The 27,591-nt window shown below is 40.8% G+C and overlaps 1 protein-coding gene across 4 annotated transcripts in view; it reads right to left on the bottom strand.

Annotated features, from left to right (window-relative positions):
• Positions 1-471: 471 nt before the first annotated feature.
• TCAF1 (TRPM8 channel associated factor 1) overlaps positions 472-27,591 on the bottom strand; it is a 49,837-nt gene continuing 22,717 nt past the window's right edge. For 3 of the 4 annotated variants that reach the window (XM_063099021.1, XM_063099019.1, XM_063099020.1), the window contains exons 2-9: positions 23,872-24,505; positions 10,684-11,678; positions 10,299-10,396; positions 8,991-9,204; positions 8,488-8,727; positions 7,295-7,632; positions 5,597-5,847; positions 472-2,964 (exon numbers count right to left, since the gene is read on the bottom strand). In XM_063099021.1, coding sequence (XP_062955091.1) covers positions 2,955-2,964; positions 5,597-5,847; positions 7,295-7,632; positions 8,488-8,727; positions 8,991-9,204; positions 10,299-10,396; positions 10,684-11,678; positions 23,872-24,491 — 2,766 coding nt within the window. In that variant the 5' untranslated portion in view covers positions 24,492-24,505 and the 3' untranslated portion in view covers positions 472-2,954. Of the gene's footprint in view, positions 2,965-5,570; positions 5,848-7,294; positions 7,633-8,487; positions 8,728-8,990; positions 9,205-10,298; positions 10,397-10,683; positions 11,679-23,871; positions 24,506-27,591 lie in introns of all 4 variants that reach the window. The other variant, XM_063099018.1, reaches the window with a different exon arrangement.

Here is a 27,591-nt window from a genome sequence, read left to right as displayed (position 1 = left end):
AGGTGGATAGAAATCTTCTGATACCAGCTGGTCTCAAAGAAGACAAAAACTTGTTAAAGCTATCAAATGGATAGGAGTGCAGGAAAGCTTACAGCCCCATATGGTCCTTCATGAACTTTTTCCCAGAAGAGGGGCAAATATCACAGGCCTTCTTGGGAAAGAACATTCATTGGCAGTCTTCATCCAACACCCTGCTGGGCATTCCTTCATTCAACAAAAACTGAAAACCTGCTAGACAGTAAGCTTAATCACCAGATATGGTGAAGGCGGCAGCAGGCGTTTTGTGGAACACCTGCAGAAACAGGAGAAGGTGAAGGGTGTTTGAGTAGTTGGAAGATACCCAGTGTGGCTAGCACTAGAGAGTGGTGGGGAGCTAGGAGGAGCCAGGACACATCCGGTGGATCCAAACCCTGCAAACTACGTTGAGGGGTATGGCTGGATTGTATCTTAGTCAATATGAAGCCACTGAAGGACTTTTATTTGAGTTTATTAAAAACTTTTTCAAAGTAATACATGCACAAGATAAAAAATTAAATAGTACAGAAGGACTTAAAATGAAAAACACAGTTTCCCACTCCACCCTTTTTAACCCTAGTTTCATTTCCTAGAGGCAATGCTTTTAACAATATCTATTTTTAAATCTTCTGGTAACTAACTTCCTAACTTTAAATAATGTGTTTGGACAATAATTTCTTGACATTAACTTTAGACAATCTTTAATAATTCCCCATTACAAAAGATAAGGATTTAACTTACACTATCCCCACCTTTCCTTTGCTCATCATTTTCCAAATATTGGTTTAATTTATAGCTTTGAACAATACACTAACTCCCTAGTTCTTGTTCCATTAACAGAAGACCTTATTTTCTCATCCTCACTTTGAATATATAAGTAGCTCTCCTCTTCCTTCCACCTCCCATCCCCCAACTAATTCTCAACCTCATCCTGCTTTCTTTTTCCTTAACTTGTCAGCATTAGTTACTTTCACCTTCAGTTATGAATAAAAAATTAAGCCTTTCATGCCTTGTGGATAGGCTGATCAGAACACTGAATACCAATAAATGGCATCTACATTATTTTGGCTATGTACATACTCTTAACTGACAGCCAAGTAGAAGCGAGGATATTTTCTTCCCTACACACCCAATGTCATGATGCCTGTATCACTAGAAAGGAAATGTACCTACCGCCAAAGTCAGTCTCTTCTCACACTCCACAAGTAACTCAAAATCACGCCCTATTTTATTTTGCTTCAAAATTGGACCTGAATTTCTTGACATATTTTAAATTTGTTTTTCTTTTCTTTGTTGTTGTAGACTGAAGTCTTCCACATTCTCGAACATTTCAGTTTCTCAGTGAAACTATATCACAGAACGCACATCCTCCCAGAGGGCTCAAGCTTGTGTGCTGTCATCTGGAATGGGTCTGCTGGATAATCGTCACTCTAGAGGGAGACATGCTGGGTGAGGTCTGCTGTTATCTGGATCCCACCTCTTCTTCTTTCCTGATTTTCACCTTCATTTTGCTGGAGAACTTCCTCAAGGTACTTCCTCAGTAAGGGTGCAAGGGAAGCAGACTTTCTGAAGACGTGCATGTCAGAAAATGCCTTTATTTTGATGTTATTCTTGACTGTTTGTCTTTCTATGGAATTCTGGGCACAAACATTTTTCACAAGCTCTGTGAAGACATTGCTCCATTGACTTGTAGCATTCAGTGTTGCTGATGAAAAATCTGCTGCTCGTCTATTTCTCATCTCTTTCTAGTTGAACTAATTGTGATGATTGAGTTTTCTTTTTCCCCCTGTGTACTTTCAATATCTTACCTCTACCCTTAATATTCCAAAATTTACAAGATTGTGTCAAGATGTAGGTTGTATAGGCCCCTCAATCTGGAGACTTATTTCTTTCTGTTCTTCACCTATGTTTTCTGTTCTCTCTTTCAGGAACTCCTAACAGTTAGATATTGATTGTCTACATCTCTTTCTTTTTTTAATATTTTCTGTCTATTTCTTTTTGTTCTATATCTGGGGAGATTCCCTCAATTTTATTTTCTAGCCTATCTGCTGAATATTTTTGGCAGTCTTTTTTTTAATTTCAAAGGGCTTGTATTCTTATTTTTCCCTTTCTTCATGGTATCCTGTATTCATCCTACAAATACACCTCACATCTCTCTGAAGATATAGTTAGAATTTTAAGTTCTTTTTTCCCACATTGACTTTATGTCCTCCAGAGGTTGCCATATTTTTCAATCCCCCTAATTCTTCCTCTAATTCTACCTGGTGACTTTTCTTATGCTTCTCCTCTGCTGTTCCCTCTCTGCCTCCATGTCTGGGAATTCCTTGCTGACCATTCACATGTAAGAATCAAAGTAACTACTGACTTTTACAGGAGTGGGTGTGGGTTTCCTCAGCTGTTGTATGGATAAGTTTCTGTTACTATTTCTCCAGTAAGCCTCTTCACTCCTGGAAGTATTAAGCACTCAAGTAGGGGGCTCCAACTGTCAGTAAAGAACTAGCTGATAGGCTAGGGGCCGGTTATTTCCAAAAAAAGAGGAATTTTATTCTGGAGCACTAACTCTGACCTCCTCTCAGGCAGTTTATTCAACTCCTTTATACCAACCATGACAACAACAACAAATTTTTAACTGGTACCAATAGTAGGCTGACTGTATTCTATGCACAAGGGTGGGAGTAGATAGGATGGGGTTCAATTTTACAACTGGTATAATTCTTGAGTAGATAGACTTTTCAAATGCCCAAGTCTCTTTGGGGTTATGTTGTTCAGATCAGCTTATATTCTGTATGAAAGATATCTTCATTCTTTCATTCATTAACATGCTTCCTCCACTTTCTCTCTTCCAGAAATGTGTTGAGGTCTTCTCCACTTATAATCAAATCCCTTCCGTGTTCTTTGCCAAGACGTGTCTGTTTCCTCTTGTATTTCTTGTCTTCAATTCAGTGGGGCCTGAGGAGGGAGGGGAGGCAAACTTATATGTTCAGTCCATCATCATAAATTGGAAGTCTCACTGGAGGCTTTTATACAGGGGAGTAACATAGCTAACTTCATATTTTTAAAAGATCCCCAGGCTGTACTGCTAAAAATGTGTCAAAGAGGGATGGATACAAATATCATTCTAAAAGATTGAGGATCTAATCTTCTCTCTGAGAACATGAAGTGTCTGGGATTTTGGAGAGTCAGGCACTTTATTAAAATAGCCCATTGTTCAAAATTCAATAAACTTTCATGGTAGCCTAGGGAGAATGACTGAAACTTGAATAACCCAGAGCCTAAAAGACTTGGCCAATGCTAAGGGGCTCACCCCAGAACTGTCTATTGGGAAGCACTTCAGGAATCTACCTTTAATTCTCCCTTAGAACTGGCATTTGGGATAAACAAAGGGACTTTTTGTTCTGATAAAATTAGATGAGGGGTAAGTACAAGGAACCAAAGCTCTCAGTAAGTAGGGACATAAAGGTTCTTTTGTTTGCTGGTTGGTTTCTTTACTTATTCATTTATTTGAGCATTCAAAACACCATAGTTAGGAACACCCATTCTGTAGTCAGAATGCCTGGGTTCAAATCCCAGATCCACCACTTATTAGTAATATAGCCTTAGATAATTTACTTAACTCCATAAAATTCAGTTCTCTCATTCCTCAAGTAAGAATGATAATAGTTTCCATCTCGTAAGATTATTGTGAAGATTGTATAAAACAATCTATATAAAGGAACCAGAACAATACCTGGCACATGGCTGAACACCCTTTAATTTATAACAATTGTTTTAAATGTTGAATGAATATTCAACATCTATGTTCCAAGCACCTAGACAATGGATACTCATGAAGTAAGAGGAAATAATTCTAGCACTGAAAAATGACATGGTAAAGAAATACAAAGGAAAACATTGGATAGGTCAAATCTTATTGTTTACATATCCACCCAATTACCAATTAAGCGAATAAAATGGTATCTTAAAATAACTAAATAAAAAGAAGTGAGCTAAAGGAAAACTCACTGGATCTACACAACATCAATCCTAGAGATGCAACTCTAGTTGAAACTATAAAGAAATGGGAGGTTCTGAATAAAATTAGAAGAGAGCTTGAGAAAATCTTTGTATGTTGGGTAATTAAATCAAGTTTGGGCCAGCTCCATCCAGTTCTCTTGTTCCAAAGTAAAGTTTTCTACATGTGTGTGGACTTTGTCTGCCAAACTGTTAAGTAACTCTTGATGGTGATCGTGTCATGAACCCATGACACGGAAACATAAACACCATCATGAAGCTGGATGCCTACTGTTTGCTAAGGATAAACACCATCATGAAATTTTTCTGTTTTTTTTCAAGACTTCCACTCTTGATTTAAGCAAAGAAGGAATTTGACTTAAAAGAAAGAATTGGGTAAAAAGACCAAACCCTGAGTAGCTTCTGAAAACCACATTGTGAATTTAGAGAACTTTCTTTAGATTCATAAAGCAATGTATCAGAATCCTTCCAGAGGTTGGTGTATAAAGTATAGGATGGGTTGGGATTAATTATGACTAAATCTGTAAATACCATCTAAAAGTGAAGTTGAGCTCTAAAATTATATTAAGTTAATTAAATAATAACAATGCTAGATGACATTTTCTCAATACCCACTAACTGCCAGGTACTGTCCTAATCACTTTTAGAGGTACTGTAAAATTTAATCCTCACAATAATCCTATGAAATATATCCCATTTGAGAGATGAGGAAAACTGAGTCACAGAGAAGGTAGGAAACTTGCCAGGGTCATTCAACTAATAGGTGAGAGAACCAGGATTTGGACACAGGGAGTCTACTAGTAGACATGATGATCTTAACCTCTAAGCTATGGGAAGAGAATGGGAAATACTAATCTTATTATTCTGTGGACCAGCATAAAATAAAACAATCCCTTGTACATGCACTGTGTCATTCTCAAACATCTTCAGAATTATCAGTCTGAATTTTCATGACAACTCTGTGAGGCAGCGATTTTTAGCTCCATTTCACACAGAAGGAAGTGGGGGTGTAGAGATAAAATGACTTTCCCAAGAGCTAACCCTAGTTGTGGGCTCTTTCCACTATACCAGACTGCTTTTTAAGTGCTTCGAAAACTACTCAAAGCACAAAATATATGAGTCATCAGGGAACTGTCTGACTATCATGATAAATTTATGTTCCAATTGAGTTCCGTGGTTAGGTTTTTGGAACAACTCATGAAAAATAAAAGCCCAGAGAGAGTCCTCACTATGACAAGATGAGAACCACCTCTCTGGATGATGGCCCCTGTGTAGAAACAGGTGCCAAAGTTCAGAACTAGGCCAATACAGGGTCAGGAGGGAATCTGACAGCTGAGAGCAGAGGAACAAGACTCCTAAACAGAAGGCCTTGTTCCTGAGAAGTTCTGATTCCCCTTGTTGCTCTGTTCTCAACCCACTTCCCAGAGACAGGAGTAGGTAATGAGATATAGGGGCAATGAGCTAAGAGGACAAGGCCAAGACCCTAGGAGGCAGAGGCAGAGGACTGAACCCCCATCTCTGCCTGCCTTCCCAAACCTCTCTACCTGCCACCTCGATGGGCACTCCTTACATCTGTGTGAGGAGGTACAATTTCATAATATTTTCCTTCCATTCGGGCAGATAAGCCAGGCTGGTAGCCACTTCCTTCTGGATAGGCCAGGCCCAGGCCTCGAAGAATGGAGCCAGATTCTTCTGCACTTGGTGGGAGAACATCTTGACCCACAGATTCATTTTGTCGACATTGTCTGTGGGCAAGTTGGTCTGGTTCCTATACTCGGTGAAGAGACGGATGAATGGCTCCCAACCAAAGGCCTCCTGTAGCTGGAAACAGAAAGAAGAAACAGAGTGAAACATCTAATCCAAATCCACAAAAAAGAGGGCCCAACAAACACCATAATGAGTGAATTTAACATTAGCTTCCTGTCTATCCCTACATATCTCCTCCATTTTGCTTGCTGGCCTCAGGCCCTATTTTCCACATTCTAGTCTTAAGAAGGGCCTGGGAGTGAGCACAGTGCTTGGCACAAAGTAGACACTCAATCAGTGAGAGTCTAATTACTATCAATATTTACTGTTGATTAGTAATAATTAATATCAAAATTAACTACTGGTATCATCATTCATATATCTCACTAGTCATGAAAGTAGTGATGGGATATTACACATGGATTTAAAACTGGCTGAGGTGGAAAAATCCTCCTATCTTTCATGGTTGTGAAGTTAAACCCCAACAATTGGGAAACTCCCACTTCTATCTTTGCATAATGAAATCTTCATTAATCATAGGTCCGTGTCTATTTATAAAGCTATTAAAATGGCCTTTGGGCAAAAGGTGAATCAAGTAGAAGTAGAAGACTATAGATAGCCTAAGTAACTAGAATTAAGAGTGAGTTACAATTTTAGAAAAAGGTAACCATCCTGAGGCCATTGGAAATAGCATATGTTAGCCAGGGTTACAGGGTTTTGTAGTTAGGAGGCACTTGAGCAGTTTCCTAGACTAACCTCAACTGGATTTCATTGAGGAGAAGCTTAGTCCTTGGGACAAAGCAGCCCTGACCACAAGCTTAAAGTAGAGCCTCCCCGGCTGTTTCACGTCACTCTATGGCAGTGGGAATCAACAGAGCGGAACTCGAGCAGGTGGAAGAACCAGAATAGAGCATGCCTGGCCCGAGACTGAATTCCAGAATCTGAGGGGATGAAACTGTCCACAGTGAGCTAGGAACTGATCCAGCCATGGAGGGAAGGGAACTGGGGCATCGAATGATAGTTCAAAGGCAAAGGCAACCTCCATGTCCAGGCCAGTGAGGAATCTTGGATTGCCTACATAGGTTGGAATTGGAGGCACAAACAAGTCCTAATGAGAAGACGGTACAATCACCTAAGGAAAAAAACTGTGTCATATCCCATGGATTGTGTGTGTGAGGCAGGGTTTTTTGGTTTTAGGTAGCTATTAAGTAGGAGAATTTGGCTTTAATCTCAGGTATGTCTGGCTCTAAAGTCAGAGATAGCAATTCTAGTGCTGTATTTGCTTCTACCATTTTAAATCTTTCTCAGAGCTTTCTAGCTACTCTTGTGTATCACTATGGGGTGGAGGGTGAGGCTGGGGCTATTAAGTCTACTTTAGGGATTTTGCCAGGGTCTCCCATGGCCTATTGTGGGGACATCTGCAGTGAGAGGTCTCCTGGGTCACTAGATTATCATCTAACAATGCTTCCCTGGTGGTTCCCACAGTCGGGGGCTCCCATCATCCCCCGGTCTTGCCCAGTACCTGCAAATATGTTTCCAGCGCAGTCCAAGCATTCCAGTTTTTCACATTGGGACCCTTGCCCAGGTAGATTCTGACTCTCTTCTCCCGAACTGGGGGCCACAGAGCAATATTGGCACGGCCTCGAGGAATGCCCAAGACTGTCTCATGCACATAAACACACCACAGGTTGCAGGTGGCCTCGGTGGTGTGGGGTGGGAACTCCCACTCCTGCCGCTGCTGGTTGCGGCCCAGCTCGTGGACAGGGCCCCAAAGCCCCTTGGTTCTGATGAGCTTCTCATTGATGAGCTCCTGCACTGACTCCAGATGGCACATGATGGGGTATCCTGCATGCATCCAGCCTGGGAAATGCAGAAGAGAAAAGGAGAGGGTTAAGGTCCTCCCACCCATCTCAAGAAATTCTTTGTATCGTTTCTCTTCCAAAAGACCCAAGAGCCCCAGGTGACTTCTAGCACTCCACAGTGATCAGATGTGCAAGCCAAACCCAGCCTGTCCTAGGCTTTCCTACATATCCTTTCATTCTGTAATGTAATGATGCCTTTATCCTTACTCTGACCTGGATAGTATGGCTGTGGGAGGGGATGCAGGCTTCAAACAGCCATTCATGTTCCCATTTAATTTTTTTATTTTTATGAAGATGCCTTATCTATGTAAACCTCTGTACTTTTTCTCAAAATTCAGAACTCTTTGCGGGCAGTTCCCCCTCTCATTATTTAGACATGGGGCTGTCCACATGGACACTACTTTACAGTGATCATCTATGTAAGCCAAAAAAACGAGCATCTAGAGAAATTTCCATTTCTTTAGTGTCTATATACCACCTCATTTTTTAGGCTCCTTGGCCCACAGGCAAACATCTCCTTATTCAGTGTATTCTCAAAGTTGTTACATTCCCTCTCCCAACAACTCTGCCATTTTTACCCACTCTTTACCATTCCCACTAGACATCTATGAAAGTCTAGCAATGATTTTCTGTACCAATCCCTCTGTTTGATGACATCTCTTGACATGCTGACTTAAACTGTTATTTATTTCTTATATATATATTTTTCCATTTCATTTCAATAGGAAGGACTGCATCTTATATGTCTTGCTAACAAAACATTTGTACCCTCCTGGCTGCCCACTGCATGGCTGCTGAAGGAAAGAAAGGCACAGGGAGGGAGCATGCACAGGAGGTTGGCCCAGGCACGCACCAACTGAGATCTGCACATCGGCGACAATCCTCTGTGGCAGGCGCAAAGGGAAGGGCTCGGCTCCCAGCCGTGCCACAGCCTGCATCACCTCGTCCCAGAGGCGGAGCAGTGGCTCTGGGTTCTCCAGAGTACGAAGGTTGGCAGTTGGTACCGTCAGGATGATGTTGTCCGTGGCCAGCTCTCCCCAGGGACCTGGATTCTCCTGGATACGCCTCTTCCACTCCTCCTGGGATGTCTCCCCTAGGAAGAGAGGCCGAAGAGGCTTGAGACACACTTCAGCTTGGATCCCAGGAATAGAATGCCAGGATCACGAACAACAATATCGCTTCTCCCTATCCTTCTTCTACAAAGTCCCCATGGTGTGGTTGGTCTTTATCTCCTCGGCCCCGAAGCTGAATCTAAGGAAGCTACAGTCCTTGCCTCCAACCCTCCGTGTCTCTCTCCTACTGCACCAAAGAGCCCCGCTCCTGTCCTCCTCCTCAGCTCCTTCCCTTTCCACTCACCCAGCTTGTAGTATGGGGCATGCACAGCCCCCTTCACGGTGATGGGCACAGAACCTAGTTTGCTGCTCTGAGGCACGATGATGTAGAGAAGGCCACCCCAGAGGCAGGTGATGGACTTTGTGGGTTTGTCCAAGCAGCACCGGTTAATCACCAGCGGACCTCGGAACAGCTTGCTGGCCCTGGTCAGGTCATCTGTGTGGCAGCCAATCTGTATCTGCAGCAGAGAGATCCCCCCACAGAGTCATCATGGGGCATATGTGGGTGGACGAAGTGACCCCAGGAGGTGGGGATGTGGAAGGGTTGTTAGGCCATGACCCCATGCAAGCCTGGCCTTCCCACTATTGATGAGCTGTGTGTGATAAACCTATGAAGTTGTAGCATTTCTCGAGGTCATATAGACTAAATTATGTGTAAACGTTCTCCTAAGCGATTCAAAGAGCCCCACAAGGGGTCATGTTGAGACAATAATGCGAAGAGTACCAGGTGTGACCCATAAGGCTGATTCTGAGGAGAACTGACTCCCGCAAATGGTCCCTTGGTGTCTCCATAACCGTGATGGTGATTTTGCATTAGGAATGGGGCAGATGGTCCCCTGCCTTTTTCTGATTAAAGAGGACCCATGGGAGGCAGCATGCTGGCTGGCTGAGAATTCAATTCCTCCCCGTCCTCCAAAGCCCCCCTTCCTGGGCAGGTGGAAAGACCCTTGCACTTGGTAGAGTCCTTAGACTATTTTCCCAGGGTTTATGCTAAGCAAGTTCCAGGACAGATACAGGCACTGAATAGACCCTAACTATCCCTATGGTCCTCAAGGGGGACAGGGCAGGAAGACAAATTAATTCTGTGAATAGGGTGAGCGTATGTGAAAGTAACCTAGCAAAAAGTGGATGAGCAATTGAGGAACAGTTTTTTGTATCAGGGGACAGAAGCTGGAGTCAGGAAGACCGTGTGCTACAATGGGAAACATATACGGAGACAAATTTACTGAAGATTTACTGAATCCCTACTAGGGGTGTGTAGGATATCTTCCACTTGGCATGTCTCTTACTCTGCACTCTATGATGTAAGTCAAAAGCACAAAACTTAAGGGCCAGAAGTTGGTTAGGTTGGGGCCCTAGGCTACGAAAATCAGTTCTATATATTTTAATCGATTTCTTAGCTTTTCTGAGTTGCCTCATCCTTAAAATAGGGGTAAAAGTATCTGCTCTGCACTGCCAGACAGGGCTTTATGAGGATCAGAATAAGACACTGACTGTGCAAGCAAGAACATCTGGGTTCCATGTTAGCTGGTGAAACGGGGCATGGCCTTACCTTCAGGTCAGCAGAGGCAGCAGCTTCGGGCAGTGAGACTTCTATAATCTGCCTTGCAGGTATGTACAGCCCAGTGCTCATCCAGCAGTACCTGGTTCCTGACAAAAGCACAGGAAAGTCCGACTTTACCCCTCCTCCATGACTCCACCCCCCAGTATTTCCACAGATCCTCCGTGAGCTCTGCACATCTCTTCCCTTCCATACTGCCTGACTCGACTCTTCCAAACAGTACCTGAAATCCCAACCCCTATCTTCTTGAAAGCACTTGGCAAAATATGGAGAATGCCCTTGGTGGGTGATCAGATTCCTGAAATGAACTGCCAAAGTCTCCCTGTCCCCATCTCCCAGGTCCCACAAAGCTGAGCTCCTAACCCCCATTCCTTACCTGGATTGGTGCAGTTGACCTCGACAGTGATAGGAGATTCTGAAGGGCGCAGATAGGGGCTGCTGTACATATCTTCAATTTCCGGCACTAACAGAGAGAGGTCACTTCCAGAGTGGGCCAGACCCGTGGCCAGGGACAGCATAGCACCCCTGCAGCAGTCATTGATGACAGGGTTCTCTCGGGTTGCTACTGGGAGCCGATATCGACTTAGCAGCTTCCTCAGGAGTCGATGCACAGACATATAGGCAGGGGTCTCTTCTGCGGGAATCTGCAGGAAAGCTGCACCATCTGGTCCCAGCTTTGCCAGCCAGCCCTTTTCCACATTCCCTCGCTTCCTGCCCATTATAACCTGGAACTCGGCCAGGGTGGAGCGGAAGTGATAGGTCCTCATTCCTGCTTTGGGAGTACGGAAGGGCCCGGGATTGAGGCTTTGGCTTGTGATGCTGATGCCAAAGGGGTTGAGGAGGAGGTTTCCTGGGAATCGAGCCAAAGGAGACACCCCTGGGTTCTTAAAGGCCCACCACCAGGCTTGGGCACCAACAAATAGCCCGCCACCCTCTGCTACAAATTCCTGCAGCTCTTTGATCCCCACTTCGCTCATGGGTTCAAAGCAATAGACGCTCGCATCACTGGTCAGGGTGGGCTCAATGCTGGTATCTATGCCCCCCACTGAAAGCAGGCTGCTCAGTGTTCTCAGCTCTGTCTGTACCACGATCTTGCCTCTGCGGCCCGCATCCAGCCAGCGGACAGCATTGAGCAGAAAGGGGCCCATTTTACTAACGCTGAATAACACCTTATGGCCAGTCACAACCACCCGGCCCCGGCCATAGCGGGCAGCTGCTATCACACAGCCATGGTAGGAGTCTAACCCCAGAGGAAAGGCTAAAGTCCCATGCACTAGCAGCTGGGATGGGAAACAATCCGAGTTGCTGATATCCAGCTCTGAAATCCCATGCAGGAGCTCCTCTCTGTCTTCAGAAAGGTCATCTTCACAACTGCAAAAGATAAATGTGTTCTCTATTAGAGGAATGGCTTTATATAAAGTTCTTAGAACAGTGCCCAGCACACAGCAAGCACTACGGATGTGTCGGCATTCCTATTGTTGTTATTTTAGCTCTTACAGGGGAGTTGGGAGTTGAAAGTGGGCCGATCTGACCTCACTGGGTGTGGAGATATGCTGGAGGGAAGACAGAGAGACTTGGCATTAATTCTGCTCTGCTCATTCTCAGAGCACAAATTCAAAGGAAGCTGCAAAGGAAGCCCTGCTGTGTTTACCCAATACGGTATCTTAAATATTCTAGATTTGGGTTCATATTTATTTCAGCCCTTTAAATGTTATATGAAAACTGAATGGGAAATCATATTTTTTTCCTTGTAAGGAATCTTGTGTATAAATTTCATGCAGCTAATTTTCTACAAATAAAGTCTATGGAAAGCCAAGTTAGTGTTGCTATTGAAGAATCATTATCGCACAAGGTGGCACAGGGGAGCTGACGGGCCTCAATCTTAGTGAGACGTTCTGGTTACCTGAACCCAAGAGGACTAGACTGTTTACATCTAGAACTCCAACCATCATCGCCTGCCCAACAGGAGTGATGCCTAACTGTGCTAGAAGGTTTTGCTCAGCACCATCTGCTTGCTGTCTATGGGTAACCCACCCCTAGAAGATCTTAAGACACCCATAAACCCACAACAGGAGATGGACCCCTGGATACCTAGTGGGATTGTTGAGGTTAGGATAGAGTGAGAACTCTAGCTTGAGATTCCAGAGCTAGTTCTGCCACTATTGTTAGGTAAACTGCAGCAATCGTATGGTCAGAAGGCAGCTGTAAAGAAACACTGAAAAATGGGGGTCAGGTAGACCTCAAATTTGTAGTATTTGTGCTGTACTCTGTGTGGCTGGCAGAGCTCTAACTGACTGAAGGGAAGACTATAGTCCTCTCTGCAAGTATAACCCTTTCCTGAAGGTAAAGGTATCACCCTACTAGTTGGAGATGACTCCAACTCCTTGAAGCCCTAACCATTAAAATCATTCAACTAGCTCTGATTCCAGGTTTACCAAACAACCTCGTGATTATAATATTGCTTCCCATGATCACCTGCCTAATGAGAGAAAGAAGTCATTGGCTAGGCCAAACAGGAAGTTCTAGTTTTGTGACCATTATTTTTCTTAAGCAACATCTTGAACAATTTATCTTTAATATGGTGATTCTAAAATATAAAAAAGAAATTTATTTTTTTATTTTAGTACCTTAAACATGTATCAAAATTAAATGGAAAATGTGTTTTAATTCTTTTAATAAGAAGTTCTGTTTATAAATTTCATGCAATTAACTTTTTTTTTTTTTTTTTTACAAATGAAGTGAAGAGATGGGTTACTATGTAATAAATGAATACACCAGCATCAGAATTTCTACACTAGACTATTGTGACAAGATGAGAGACAGTGAACCTACAAAGCTGAGACTCAGACACTGCGTCCCTAGAGCTTTATCTAGACGATGACACTACATGAGGTCCTGCTCAGTGTTGAGTCAGAGGGCATCCTCAGAGACATCTGTCTTAGTTCCAACAGCCATGGCTGTACAGGAGGAGCTAAATAATTGTTTCATAAATTGAAAAATATAAATTGGATCTTACTTTTCTTTCTCATCCCCTTCTGAAATAAAGCAAAAATTATTAAAATAAAAATAAACTCACAATAGTACTGGATTTTCAGAAGGGAATAGTCAGCAAACTGGGACAGTAGGGTATTTATGGAAAGAATAAATCAAATGGAATTACATTAATCAGAAATCCAAGAGAAAAATCTATAACTGCATACATGTGAAAGAGAAGATCAAGAAAACAAAAGGAACAGAGGTTATCATTTATCCTGAGAAAATACACTGTAGTAACCAATAATGATTAATCTAGAATTTCAATGCAACTTAAAATTTAAATAAACAAGTCACCAAATATTTGATGAAAACTAACAGCATGAAAGAGAGGTACCACACTAAACCAACTCCCAAAGAAACAGCACCAATAAATGAAGAAGAAAGTTCTAAAAAATTTGTATATCATAATATAATATATGAGAGATATTTCCTCTCAAAAAAATAAATGGGACAAGATGCTATACAAAGTTACTAATTAGAATAAAAATGTAATGGCCAAAAGGATAATTCCCATTTTAATACACAGAAAGAAAAGTTTTGACCCAGCTGAAGACTGTGAATAAGTAAACTGGAAAGTTGTGCAAAGTGATTCTTCCAGACAGCAGGGTTAAAGGTGAAGAAAAGGAACATTATCAGAAAAAAAGTAAAGGGATAATGAAGGACAGATTGGAAGAGCTAACTAATGTCTAGCAAGTAGGAGTTCCAAAAAGAAAGAACAGACAGAAAAAAAGAACCACATACAAAATAAGATGAACATTTCCTTGGGTTGAAAACAGATTCGAATTTTCAGAACAAATAAAAACAGATTTGATGTATTCAGAATGAATGCAAAGCAGGATGAATGAAATAAAGTGTAGTGTCTACTCAGCTATTGGTAAGTTTACGAGCTTCCGACATAGAGGAAAAAATCTTAAAGGCAACAAGAGAGAAAATAAAAATTATCTGCCCCAATGTAAGTAATTTAGCTGCATAAGACTTTACTCAGCCCTTGAGAATGGGCTTATACAATTTGTCACATGAGAAATTTTCCAAAAAAGTGACTTGAGGTTATGCTGTAGGCCTGGAAAAACAAAAATGAATACAATAGAGAACGAAATTGGCTACAAAAAGTGGTAGTGGTTGCTGTAGATTGGATGCCTCCCCTAATCTCACTGAGGCTTAATTCCCACCGTAACTTCTGAGGGTGGGAAATCCTATTATAGTAATTGGAGGGTGGGGCTGTGAAGAAGGGATTAATTGTAGGACCAAGCATTAGTGAATGGATTAATAATGGTGGCCATGGGCATGGTTCTGAGGGCTTTAAAACGAGAGTGAATGAGGTTAGTCTCTGTGCTCTGCCATTTTTGCAATGTGATACACTTGTTACTGAAGTTACCACCAAAGAAAGCATTCATCAGATAGACACTTAGGTTGTTTCCATATCTTGGCTCTTGTGAATAATGCTGCAATAAACATGAGAGTGCAGATAATCTCTATGAGATACTGATTTCATTTTCTCTGGGTATATACCCAACAGAGGGATTGCTGGGTCATATGGTATGGTAACTTTGTCAAAAAACAGTTAACCATAAATTTGTGGGTCTATTTCTGAACAATCTAGTCTGTTTCATTGATCTGTATGTCTGTCTTTAATGCCAGTATCTTAGTGTTTTGATCACATCAGCTTTATAGAAAGTCTTGAAATAAGGTAGTATAAGTCCTCCATCTTTGTTCTTCTTTTTTAAGTAGGTTTGGTTGTGTTGGTTCCTTTTTATTTATATATTAATTTTAGGATCAATTTGAACTTTGGTTGGAACTTCATTAAATCTATATGGGTCATTCTGGGGAATATTGACATCTTAAAAATATAGAGTGTTCTGATCAATTGACATGGTATATTTCTCCATGAATTTCAGTTTTACTTAATATCTCTCAGTGATGTTTTGTAGTTTTTAGCATATGGGTCTTGTGACATATTTTGTTAAATTTAACACTTAGTATTTAATAATTTTGGATTCTGTTTTAAATCATGCTGTATTTTTAATTCAATTATCTATTGTTGGTTGCCAGTATGTAAAAATGTAATTAATTTTTATATATTGATTTTTGTATCCTGCAACCTTTGTAAAGTCAATTATTATAGTAGCTTTTCTGTAGATTTTAAAGAATTTATTACATAGTTGATTGTTTTTTTCTGCAAATACTTCTAGAGATAAAATAATTCCACTCCAGGAAATACCCTGCTAACCTTATGTTCAAATGGATCTTGTCATTTAAATATCTTCTTAATGTCTAAAATACTTTCTTTTTTGCTATCTTTGTAATTTGTTTTCTAACAGCAAGATTCAAACCTTTCCTGTCTCTTTGGCTCACTGTTCTAGAAAATAAATAGTGTGAAATAACAAACAAACAAAACCAAACACACAGATACACCCATAGGTTTATTTAATTTCCAATCTCTGTGCCTTTTTTCCCTTACCTTATTGCTCTGGCTAAGATTGTTAGTATGATGCTGAGTAGGGGTGAGAGCATATATTCTTCCTTGCCTTATTTTCAATCTTAGGGGAAAAACATTCAGTATTTCACCATTAAAAACATTTTTAGAGAGCTCAGGGGAAGAGGAGGAGGGACCAACGGAGCACATGAAGGTGGGAGAAGCAATGATGAGAGAAAGAAAAAACAGCTCCAACCATTTTGAATCCCGGCCATGTCCAGGCTGAAGCTGCTGAGTGCATGGAGCAGTAGCTGGCAAAAGCCACAGCTGTGCCCTTTGGATGAAGTTGCTAGGAGGCGGCAGGGGAGAAGAGGGCCATGGTGGCCCCCAAACCAGCAATACCACTAATAGGGTTCCCATGGGCCCACATAGGACCGAGGAGCCACAACAACTGAAAAAAAGGAGCCACTCAGTGGCTGGTAAGTCATCGCAAGGGATGACAGCATGGCCTGTCCCATGGGAAGTGTTGGAGCATGGGTGGTGGTGGTGGGGGGGGGAGATGGGCCCAATGGGGGAACACTGGGACACAGCAAGGACAGCTGATCTGCATCCCAATCAGTGTAGCACCACTCAGAGGAGACTGGTCAGGAATTTAGGAGTACATGGGATGCAGTTTGATGAAAAGACTCAGGCCCAGACCAGTGTTTCTACACAACCCAGGTGCACTGGATTTCACTAGAACCAGAAGTATCTATAAAGTCAACCATTAAAACCTGAGCTGCACAAAAACCCTTCCTTAGGGAATCAGTAGCAAAGCAGCAATTTAGCTCAACCACAGAGCTCAAGTACTTGTCCCCACAGGAAGTTCTGCCATTTTAGAAGTAAAGCAAAGGACAACAAATTAGTTCCAGTGTAGGGTGGTGGGAATAATCCAACACAGAACTGAAAGAAAAAACAAAATACCGGGGGGGGGGGGGGGGGGAACAGAGACAAATTTTGTTATTAACTAGTAAAGGTCTCATTTCACCAAACAATACCTATAACACCTAAAAGGACCAGAAGTCCCTTCAGTTACCAAGCCAGAAAAAGGGGAGGGCTGGGGTCCTCAGCCATGCCCCATGGAACCCACAACCAGAATGGAGGGTGGGGGCTGAGGGCCTTGGCCACACCCCCCTGACAAGCACAACTATCCCAGTGACTACCACTGAGCTGCTGTAGGAAGTGCCCCAGGCTCTCCTGAGCCATGGTGGTGGGGGGTCTCGGGCCTTGGTCAAGCCCCCCCACACACCAGCAGCCAGCCCAGTGATGACCACCAAACCACCACAGGAAGTGCCCTGGGCTCTCCTGAGCCAGGGTGGTGGGGGGCCTTGGGGCTCAGCCAAGCTCCTCCACCCCACACCTGCAGCCAGCCCAGTGCTGACCATTAAATCACTATGGGAAGTGCCTGGGGCTCTCCTGAGCTGGGGTGGTGGGGGGCTGAGGGCATTGGTCATGCCCCCCAAACATGAGCAACCAGCACAGTGATGACCACCAAGCTGCAGCAAGAAGGGCCCCAGGTTCCTGAGCTGGGGTGGTGGGAGGCGAGGGCTTTTTTGCACCTAGCCCAGCAATGACCAAGCCACCACTGGAAGCCCCCCAGTCTCCCCTGTGGGAATGTGGGGGCTGCCACAGGCCTCAATCCCACCCCTCTCCTTCCTCCTTCTTCTATCCCATTTCTTTCCCCTTTCCCCCTCCCTCCCAACTGCTCTGCAACAACATCACAGAAAGTAAAAAAGACAATATTAATAAAATAAAATTAAAAAAAAAAAAAGAACATATAGCAGGCATGATAATGTAGTAAAAAAAAAAAAAAAAAGAATGTTTTTACCTATAAGTTTTTCTTTCATAGATGCCTCCTATGAAGTTAGAGAAGTTCCTTTTTATTTCCAGTTTGCTAAAATTTTATCATTATTCTGTATTGAACTTTGTCAAAAAATCTTTTGTGCATTATTGAATTATAAACTTTTTCTCATTCATTTTGTTAATATGGTGAATTCATTTGATTTTTCCATAAGGATATTTAATTGTTCCATGTTAAACCAGCCACACATGTCTAGTATAGCCCAACATGGTCGTGAAGTATTATTCTTTTTATGTATTGCTGTATTCTATTTACTAATATTTTATTCAGAACTTTTGCATCTATGTTCATGGGGGATATTGTTCTGTAGTTTTCTTATAATTTCTTTCTCTAGTTTTAATATCAGAAAACTGCTGGTTTAATAAATTGAGTTGGAAAATTTTCCCTCCTCTTCTATTTTCTGGAAGAGAATACGTAGGGTTGGTATTGTTGGTAAAATTTGTCTCACAAATTTTCACATGTGCTTTCACTTTTACTTACTTCAAAATATTTTCCAATTTCCTTTGTAATTTCTTTTTTGACTGATGGAGTATTTAGAAGTATATTTTCAAATTTACAAATATTTAGGGATTTTCCAGATAGGTTTATGTTGTTGATTTCTAATTTAATTTCACTGTGACTGAAAAACACACTGTATGATCTCAATGCTTTTAATCTTGCTGAGACTTATTTTATAGCACCAGATATGGTCTATCTTCATGAATGTTACATGACTCAAAAAGAATGTGTATTCTGCTGCTGTAACCATGCTAATAGATAACACATTCGGAAAAATAAAATTAAATCTACAGTTATGGTGAAAAAGCCCACGGGGAACAAAAATAGGAGCAAATAAAAAGGACAATCCAAGCAACTTTTGAACACAGTACTCAGAATTTATATGCTCAGTGTGGTGTATTCTGAGAGTGAAAATAACTTAGGTTTATTGTTGGCAGTAGTATGAGTACAGTAATCACGAAGCTATTTTGTGTGCATTAGAGGACTGAGCAAATGAGTAAATACTAAAGTAGCTGGAATCAGGATTCACACTACAAGAGAAGGAAAATACAAATATGAAATGAGTGAGAGAAAATAAGAATCCTCTTGTTTTGGATTAAAATTGAGGATATTAGTATGAACTCATGCTGAAAATGCATATATTTCCTACCTCTGTCTTATGAGAGTCACAGAAATCATGATACTTCTATAGTAATGAGCACACCTTGGATCTCGGTTTCTAAATGCCATTCACCACCAAAAGGAACTAATACTTCTTGAAGAAATGTGTGAATCCAGGTTTTGGATGTCTAGAAATGTGTAACATAAACCCATAACATCTTATTGTGCCAAACATTAAGTACTGAAACACGAATGGACATATCAAAGGACTCAGGGAACAGCTTTGCGGGGCTTTAACTTGCCAAATTTGGGACAATTTGACATTCAAAAATTACTGACTATAAAAAAAAACATAACTATGGTTTGGAAAAAATGGTATGATTAGAAAAACCCGTAAGTATAGACTGATACTAAAACAAACTTATTTAAAAACAAGCATAAATCCAACAACAAATGTGAACTTAGGGAGAGAAAACTTTTTTTCAGTAGAAAGATGCTAACAGATTCTGGGGGAAATCTATAAAGTAAACCTCCACTTAGACTGGGGTAAGCTGGAGGGTGTTAGGTTACTATGGGAGAACAAAAGAGGCATTTATGTCAGAATGGGAGGGTTAGGGGAAGGCTTTCTGGAGGAGGTGATACCTGAGAAGAATTTTGAAGAAAGATTAGGGGCTATTCAAGTGGGAGAAATAACCACTTTTATAAATATTGACTCAGACACTGTTCATGAAGGAAGGCTAAAACCACAGGGTGAAAGGTTGTTGGTAAACAGGATATTTATACTCAAATTGTCACAACCTAGATTAAATTAGTTAGAAAGGGGGAAAGGCACTATTCCAATAGGAAGATCTAGCAAACCAAAATTTAACTAAATGACCGTTTTTAACACCCCCAGTCATAGGACACACTGATGTCATGTGACTCCTGATTTGATACATTGTGATGAACACATCACATGTGTAGTATTCTTGCCCAGAATGTTTAAAGTAAGTGTAATCATGAAAAAACAATTAGAAAAACCCAATCTGAAGGGTATTCCACAAAACATCTGAACTGGATACTTCAAAAATACTAATATCCTGGGGGAAAAAAAAAAAAAAAAACCACTATGAAAATGCTTTTACTGAGAGAGACTAAAGAAATATAATACCGATACTTGATTAGATAATGTATTTTTTAAAAATCTAAACCTAAAAAAAGATACTGTTGCAATAATTGGAGACATTTGAATAGGATATTAGATCATAGTATTATATCAATGTTACTTTTCTGAGTGAGATAATTGTGATTATGTGGGAACATGCCTTTGTTGTTAGGAGAGACATGTTGAAGTATCTAGGTGTGAAGTGTCATGATGTCTGTAGGTTACTCTCAAATAGTTAAGCCAAATAATCTGTTCATACATGTGTTTACATAGTATATTTGAGAAAATTTAGCCATTAGTGAGTCTAGGTGAAGGGTATGGTGATCATTATATTATTCTTGCAATTTCTCTAGAAGTGTGAAAAATTTTAAATACAGAGCTAGGAAAAAGTTAAAGATAACTACAGGAAGAATAAAAAAAACTATGTATAATTTTCAAACTGCAAGAAAGGAAAAAGAAACTCAACTAATCAAGCGAAAGGTAGTAAAGAAAAATTTAAAAAGAAGCAATAAGAATGTACAAAAGAAAATGTCAGATAAGACAATACCAATTAGAACAAACATTGATTTTCTCAATTACATATATGGATGATATTTGCCTCATAAATGATAGAGTCTCTGGGTAAAAAAAAATCAAATTTATGCTAAGAGATACATCTTTTAAAAAAAGACACAGAAATATAGAATAAAAGATTCGAGAAAGAAACAAAGTAGGAGTAGAATTATAATATAAGAAAATAGAGTGCAAGGTAAAAATGTTAAATGTAAGAAAGGATATTTTATATTGATGAAAATGTACAAGACATATAAAAAGTTCACGAGTCTTTATAAACCTATAGCTTTGAAATGTATAAAGTAAAAGCCAAATTTTAATTCTAAAATTACAGAGTAAGAAATAATTGTTTAAAAAATCTCTCTTAGATCAAATATATAAAAATTAAGCAAGTAACAGAAAATATGAATAATCAGTTGGTCTAAAGGATAAGTACAGAGATATGTATATAACAAACAGAGTACTTATGGAATGTTCTCAAAAATAAAACTGTTAATTAGCTCACTCAGTAGAGCACGGTGCTGATAACACCAAGGCCAGGGATTCAGATTCCCGTATTGGCCATCTGTCCTCCCCCGCCACCCAAAAAAAGATACTGTCACTGACATTTTGTTAGATCAGAAAAAAATGCTGATTTAATAAATGTGATAATAGTATTATGGTTATATTTAAAAATTAGTCCTTATCTTTCAGAGATACACTATATTATGGATGAAATGGTGCAATGTCAAAGTTTTGCTTCAAAATAAACTGGAAGGGTGAGAGATTGAGTGGGTTGTGAGTTGACACCAGTTAACTGAGTGATGGCTACATGTGTGTTGTTGTTCTATTTTTACTTTTATACGTGTTGTAAATTATCAAAATAAGACATTTCTAAAAGGAAATTACCAAGTATTTAAAATGAGGAGGTGTATATCAAGCTTATGGGTTATAGTAAAAGAATATTTACTGTATCATGATGTATAAGAGAAAAAATAGGAAGATGACCTTAATGTGTACTAATAGGTAAATGGTTAAATGAATTATGCAACTGTGGAGTGTTATATAGCCATTCAAAAGGGTGAGGCACATCCTTATACGTGTATATGAGAAAATGCTCAGGATATATAAGTGAAAAAGCAAGCTGCGCATCTCTCTCTCTCTTCCTCTGTCTCTCTTTCCACCCCTCCAGCTCTCCCAACCCCAGCCCCAATACATTCACAGGAATGTAGGGAAAATCAGGAAAGACACAGTCCAAACTATTAGCGGTGATCCTCTCTGGGGAGAAGAACAGAATGAGCAGGAGGCCAAGGGTTGGGTGCAGGACCGAGATCTTTCACTTTTTTTTCCCCCAACAAGCATGTATTTTGAAATTGAAGAAAGGAAAACTGTTCATAAAAACGAAAAGAAAGCTGAATTGTGACTTAGCAACCTCTCTTCTAAAGTGGCATATCAAACTTCTAGTCTATTTTGTGAGAGCCAGTTAATACGATTTTAGTACACATGGCTAAGAATACAGGAAGAATCATCAAGTATGAGTTAGGTAAGGACATTCACCTCTGCCATGCTTGGCCGTGATCCTGACATAAAATCTATAATTAGCATTCTCTATATACCTGACATATAACTAGCGATGACCTCCCAGGGTTGTGCGGGTCTTTGTTATAAATAAATTTATTAATGTCTGCTCAGACATTTTTATTTTCCAGACTACTTAGGAAGTCATATTCATGTTTACCTTTAGTCATTTGACAGTTTTCTTGTCTCATCTGAGTCAATTTCAAGTAGATACTCTATTTTCAAACTTCTCAAATCTCCTTAATAGTTTGGAAATCGAAAGACTCTTTGGTGGCTAATATCCCTTCACTATTTTTCAAACTGAAAGGAACATATACAGAATCAGTTTATGTTTGTCGATTCTGGTTTCACAGGGGTGTTTTTAAGCCAAGGTACCTGGAGCATTTGGGCATTTAGAGCATGACCTTTTGTACAACATTCTTTCCTGTGCATCTATCATGACTTTGTGTACATACAAGTATCAATGTAGACTGAAAAAAAACAGTCTGAAGGGAGTAATAGCTAAAAGGGGGACTAGGAGCTTCTATGCCAACACCTTTGTTTTAGAGAGAAAAGGACAGCTGAAAGGGCATGCTAAGGGTCGCACTGTGCCATTACCATCTGTCGATCCCAGGTTTTCAAGTTCTACTGATCTACGATAGCATAACCCTCTTCTTACAACAGATGTTTGGTTTTTGACATTTTTTCCAGGTCTTGGTATTGGAGATATTTCTGTGCCCCTAATTCTCATATCTTTGTAAATCATGTTCTTGAAACAAGAAATAATGCTTGTGATGTAGAATATATTCAATAAATTCTTACTGAATACATGGATGAATAAACAAGCAGAATCTGAACTCCTTCATAGAAGCCTGATATTTGGGTTAAAATGGGACAAGGCACCTTCTTATCCCAACAACACAGTAGGCAAACTATTCTGGTAGATTTTCCTAAAATCTTCCTAAGAATTTCATGCCAAGGAGAGGTCATAGCTCATTCCTCAAACCTCATTACTACCCCATTATGTGTCTTCCTCACTCAATCCTACCTTTTTGAGCTTCCATCAGTCAGAGATATGAGTGTTCTTTGTTCCAAGGATGCTGAGAATCATAATGTACTATATATGGAGTGGCCTAGTGTGCATTTTCTACTCCTGGGACTAGTCCAGGTTCTAGTCCTCTCAGTCATCCATACATTCATACATCTGACAAATGTTTACTGAGCACTTATTAGCCTACTACAGTGTACGCACTGTATGTGTACATGACGTTCTCAAAGAACTTCCAGTGCAGCCTGTATCTGCACCCATCACCTACCTCCTCCATTATCCATCATCTGGTCTTTTGATCTCAGAGATCAAAATCCTCTCCTAAATTCTAGATTTAGCACATATAATTTGTACCATCTTTTCTGCTATCAATTTCTGAATCCTCCTCTGCTTCCTGTTTCCATCCTAACCCCATCTGGCTGGACAGTTCAGAACCCTTCCCACAGCTCTCTGGAGTTTGGCTTATGGGGTCCCTCATGCCTGTTTTCCTTTTCCTCACATTTCAGTTGAAAGCAACTTTCTCCTATGAACCTTCCTGGATTAATCATACCTAATACTGATGTCAGAACTATATTTTATTAAGTTAGATGCTAGGGGTTTAACAGTCAGTAAGAAGTTCCAACCCTGAAAGATCCTAGTGATCTGGTCTGGGAAGGCAGTAGCAATGAGGTCCTTGTCCCTACTGTGCCTTAGGGTATATTTAAAGTCTAGTTGGCTTGTGGTAAATCCATGTCTGAGTGACAAATTTTCTTCTGTTAGCCTGGGAGCAACCTGAAAATAAGAACCATGTCTGCTTTTTAACTTGGGGTCAACTCCCTACTGGGATAAGGTACTCACCTAACTAAGACTGGGATCTTGGGCATCTTCTTGGAGACTTTAAAGAAACTCGTGTCCCCTTTGTTGTCGGTGAAGTACACACCAGCCACACTGGTCACAAGGTTCCCAGGGAATGTGAACAGAACCCTTTCATCCTCACCCTGGTTGGCCCAGTCCCAGGCTTGGCCTCCTATGAGCAAGCCCCCTCCGCGTTTCATAAACTTGACGAGCTTTTCCGTCATGGTTTCATTGTAGGCATCAACACAGTAAACCCCCAGGGAGTCTTCCACTTCTGGCTCAATCTTTGCCTCCACTCCAGAGCCCTCAAGGATTTTGGCCAATGGTGCCAGGGATGGGTGTACACCAATAGGAGCCCCAGGGGAAGAGCAAAGCCACCCCACAGCATTGAGGAGAAAGGGGGTGAGCTGGGCTTCCGCCAAGTAGTCCTCATGGGATACGACCACCAGGCGGCCTCGGCCGTAGCAGGAAGCAGCAATGAGCACCTGGCCCATGTCATTCACCATCACAGGAAATGAGGCCTCTCCAATAAGGAGCAGTTCACATGGGACAGCATCTTCGGGGACATCCCAGCTTGTCACTCCATTCATAAGGGCCTCAAAGGCAGCAGAGGGAGTCGCCATGGTTCTAGTGGTTTCTGTAGAGAAGAAAGCAAAGACTCAGCTTGGTGAAGAATGAAGAAAGACACAAAGAAAAAAAGAGAACACTCCTCCATTAGCAGATGAGAGGCACACTGTGAAATGACTCAAGCACTTAGTGTCAGTGTCTGCACTCCAGGAGACCCCATCATGCCGTGTCCTCTTAAACTCTTGTGGTCACTCTTAGAGAGCTTTACACTTTTCTGTCACAGAAGGAAACAAACAGAAGGAAGGAACGAGAGTAGAATTGTGTCCCCAAAGAGATATTTTGAAGTCTTAACCCCTAGTACCTGTGAATGTGACCTTATTTGGAAATAGAGTCTTCGAAGATGTAATCAATTTAAGATGAAATCATACTGGATTCAAATGGACCCTAACCCGAGGACTGATGTCCTTAAAAGAAGAGGAAATTTGGACATAGAGAGACAAAGATACACAGGGGAGAAATGGTATCAGAATATGGAGGCAGCGACTGGAGTGATACGTCTTCCAAGCAACACCAGGAATTGTTGGCAAACACCAGAAACTAGGAGAGAGCCTGGGAACAGATTCTGCCTCAGAACCTCCAGAAAGAACCATCACTGCTGTTTTGAAACCTGGATTTTAAATGTCTAGGCCCCCAGAACTGTGAGAGAATAAATTCCTGTTATTTTTAAAATATTCGTGTTATTTTAAGCCATTCTGTGATAATTTGGAACTAATACAGTGGTGCAGCACACTGTCTCCCCATGCCTATTCTACCCCTCATGGCTACCACATTGATTTTAGTAATTCCCATTTGGAAAACCCAGAACTTCAGTCTGAAAAGTCTGGGCTGTCAGAGAAGGTTCTTTGGTCAAAGTCACAGGTTGGGAAAGAGGAAAGTAGAAGACCTCTGTGGCATGAATCCAAGTCCCAGAAAACCAGGAGCAGAAAGTAACAAGTTATGAAATTACAGCACATGGGACACAGCTGGGAAAGGTGTGCTTGTCCGTGGATGTGAACTCACAAATATCCTCTGCTTTACACCATGAGCTCCCTGTTAAGGATGCTCTACCACCTGACCAATGCTACAAGCGCTTCACTGAAACAGCTTCCCCAAGGACAGAGATGCTTTCACAAGCAGGGCACCCAGAACTTCTTGCCCTCACTGCCCACTCGGCGGCACTGGACGTTCTGCTCTTCCAGGCCATGAGGCTCACACTGCCTCTCATACTGTGGCCCCAGCCAGCCTCTATCTTCTGCCTCTGTGACCACTTATTTTCTGTCCTTCCCTCACCTCTTCTTTGAATATATAGATATTTCTTGCCTTTTTAATCTTTGGTCCTTACCTCTTCTCATTTTATTTCCCTTGTCAGAGAATATGCTCACTGTCAAGGTAACATGCAAAATGATTACAAGCTCTGGCTCCGGAGTTAAGACTGCCTGAGTCTGAATCTCAGCTCTGCTGCTTACTAACTGGTAGGCTCAGGCAACACACCTCAGACTTAGCTTCCTTAGCCATTCCATAGGGATGACAGTATTTACCACATGAGGTTGTCCCAAGGATAAAGGAAATAGCACAGGTTAAACGTCTTTTCACCAGTACCCATTTGTGTGTGTGTGTGTCTATGTATGTGTGTGTATATATATATGTATGTATACATATGTATATGTGTATATGTACACACACACACACACATATATGCTTAAAATTATTTGGTTAAGACTAAACCATTTAACTTGTACATGAACACTAGGGAATTCTTGCAAAATGAAAAAAAAAAATCTAACCTAATGTTAGGTTGTACAAACACTAGATTTAACTTTATTGATTCTGATTTTATGGTTTTCATATTTTGGAGCCAGTACTAATTCTACTGCTAGTACTTACGCTAATTATTATTATATTTATTTCTCAAGTACCTCTGTGGGCCCTGGAGAAAGTTTTGGTGTAGGCACTGTGCCTTCCACAGGCCATGGGTGAAGAGGCCCTGGTCCTGGTGTAACTAATAAACTTGAGATCACTAGTGATAGAGCACACAGGCCATTTATAACTGGTCTCTAAAATGAAGGACGTCTTACATTTATTATTTTTCACTTCAAATTAAGGTACTTTATTATTTAAGTTTATTGTTTTGCCTCCAAATAAGGTAAATTCCTCAAGCTTGATGCTTCTAATAGTTAATAGAAGCATTAAATACCTACCTACATCAAAGACCTGTAGAGAAGACACAATCAGCGAACCCTTGCTTAATGAGAAGCTTGGCCCTGCTCTGCTTCTCCTGGTGTCCACAAATAAAAAGGACAACAAACCACACAGAGTCACAGTGTGTCCTTTCTCCATCCTGTTCCCCTATCCAGCAGGTCACACGTCTTGTCAATGTCCTTGTTAGGCTAGTTTAGGTCCTTGGTAATTCATGTCTGGACTAAACTGATCCAGTTCCTAAGTCACCAGGATCTGTTCCCACATTTATTCTTCTAAAACTACTCTAATCATATTCCCTGAAGAAAAAACCCCAGAGCTTTGCCTTTTCCACAGGGAATGAGTTTATAGTAGTCCCCTCTTATGCATGGCAGATACATTCCAAGACCCCCAGTGGATACCTGAAACTGCAGATAGCACCAAACCCTGTATATACTATTTTTTTCATACGTCTGATAAAGTTTATAAATCAGGCGCAGTAAGAGATTAACAATAACTAATAATAATAAAGAACAATTATAACAATATACTGTAATAAAAGTTATATGAATGTTTATTTCTGGAATTTTCCATCTAATATTTTCAGATCACAGGACCATGGATAAGGGGGTGGCTACTGTACTTCATTCATTAACTAATAATATTAATCCATTAATAACCTTTCTTACAGAAGTAAGAATGGCAGTATTAAAGATGTGTGCACAAGGATGCTAACTGCCACACACAGAACTGCAAAATGGAGATAGATAAATGAAAACATAGAAATGGAGTAGACAGGTCAATGATAAGTTATATTTCCTAGAGCTATTTTTCACTCTGGTATGTAAGGCCTTCAGGGCTGGCTGCTCCTTAAGTTTTCCAGGCTTATCTCTTGCTATGTCCCTCCTGGCAGCTATCAGTCTGTCTGGCATCCTTGGACAT

The sequence above is a fragment of the Cynocephalus volans genome, chromosome 6 (genome assembly GCF_027409185.1).
Source record: "Cynocephalus volans isolate mCynVol1 chromosome 6, mCynVol1.pri, whole genome shotgun sequence".
NCBI lineage: Eukaryota > Metazoa > Chordata > Mammalia > Dermoptera > Cynocephalidae > Cynocephalus > Cynocephalus volans.
This window is presented reverse-complemented; position numbering and strand designations above follow the sequence as displayed.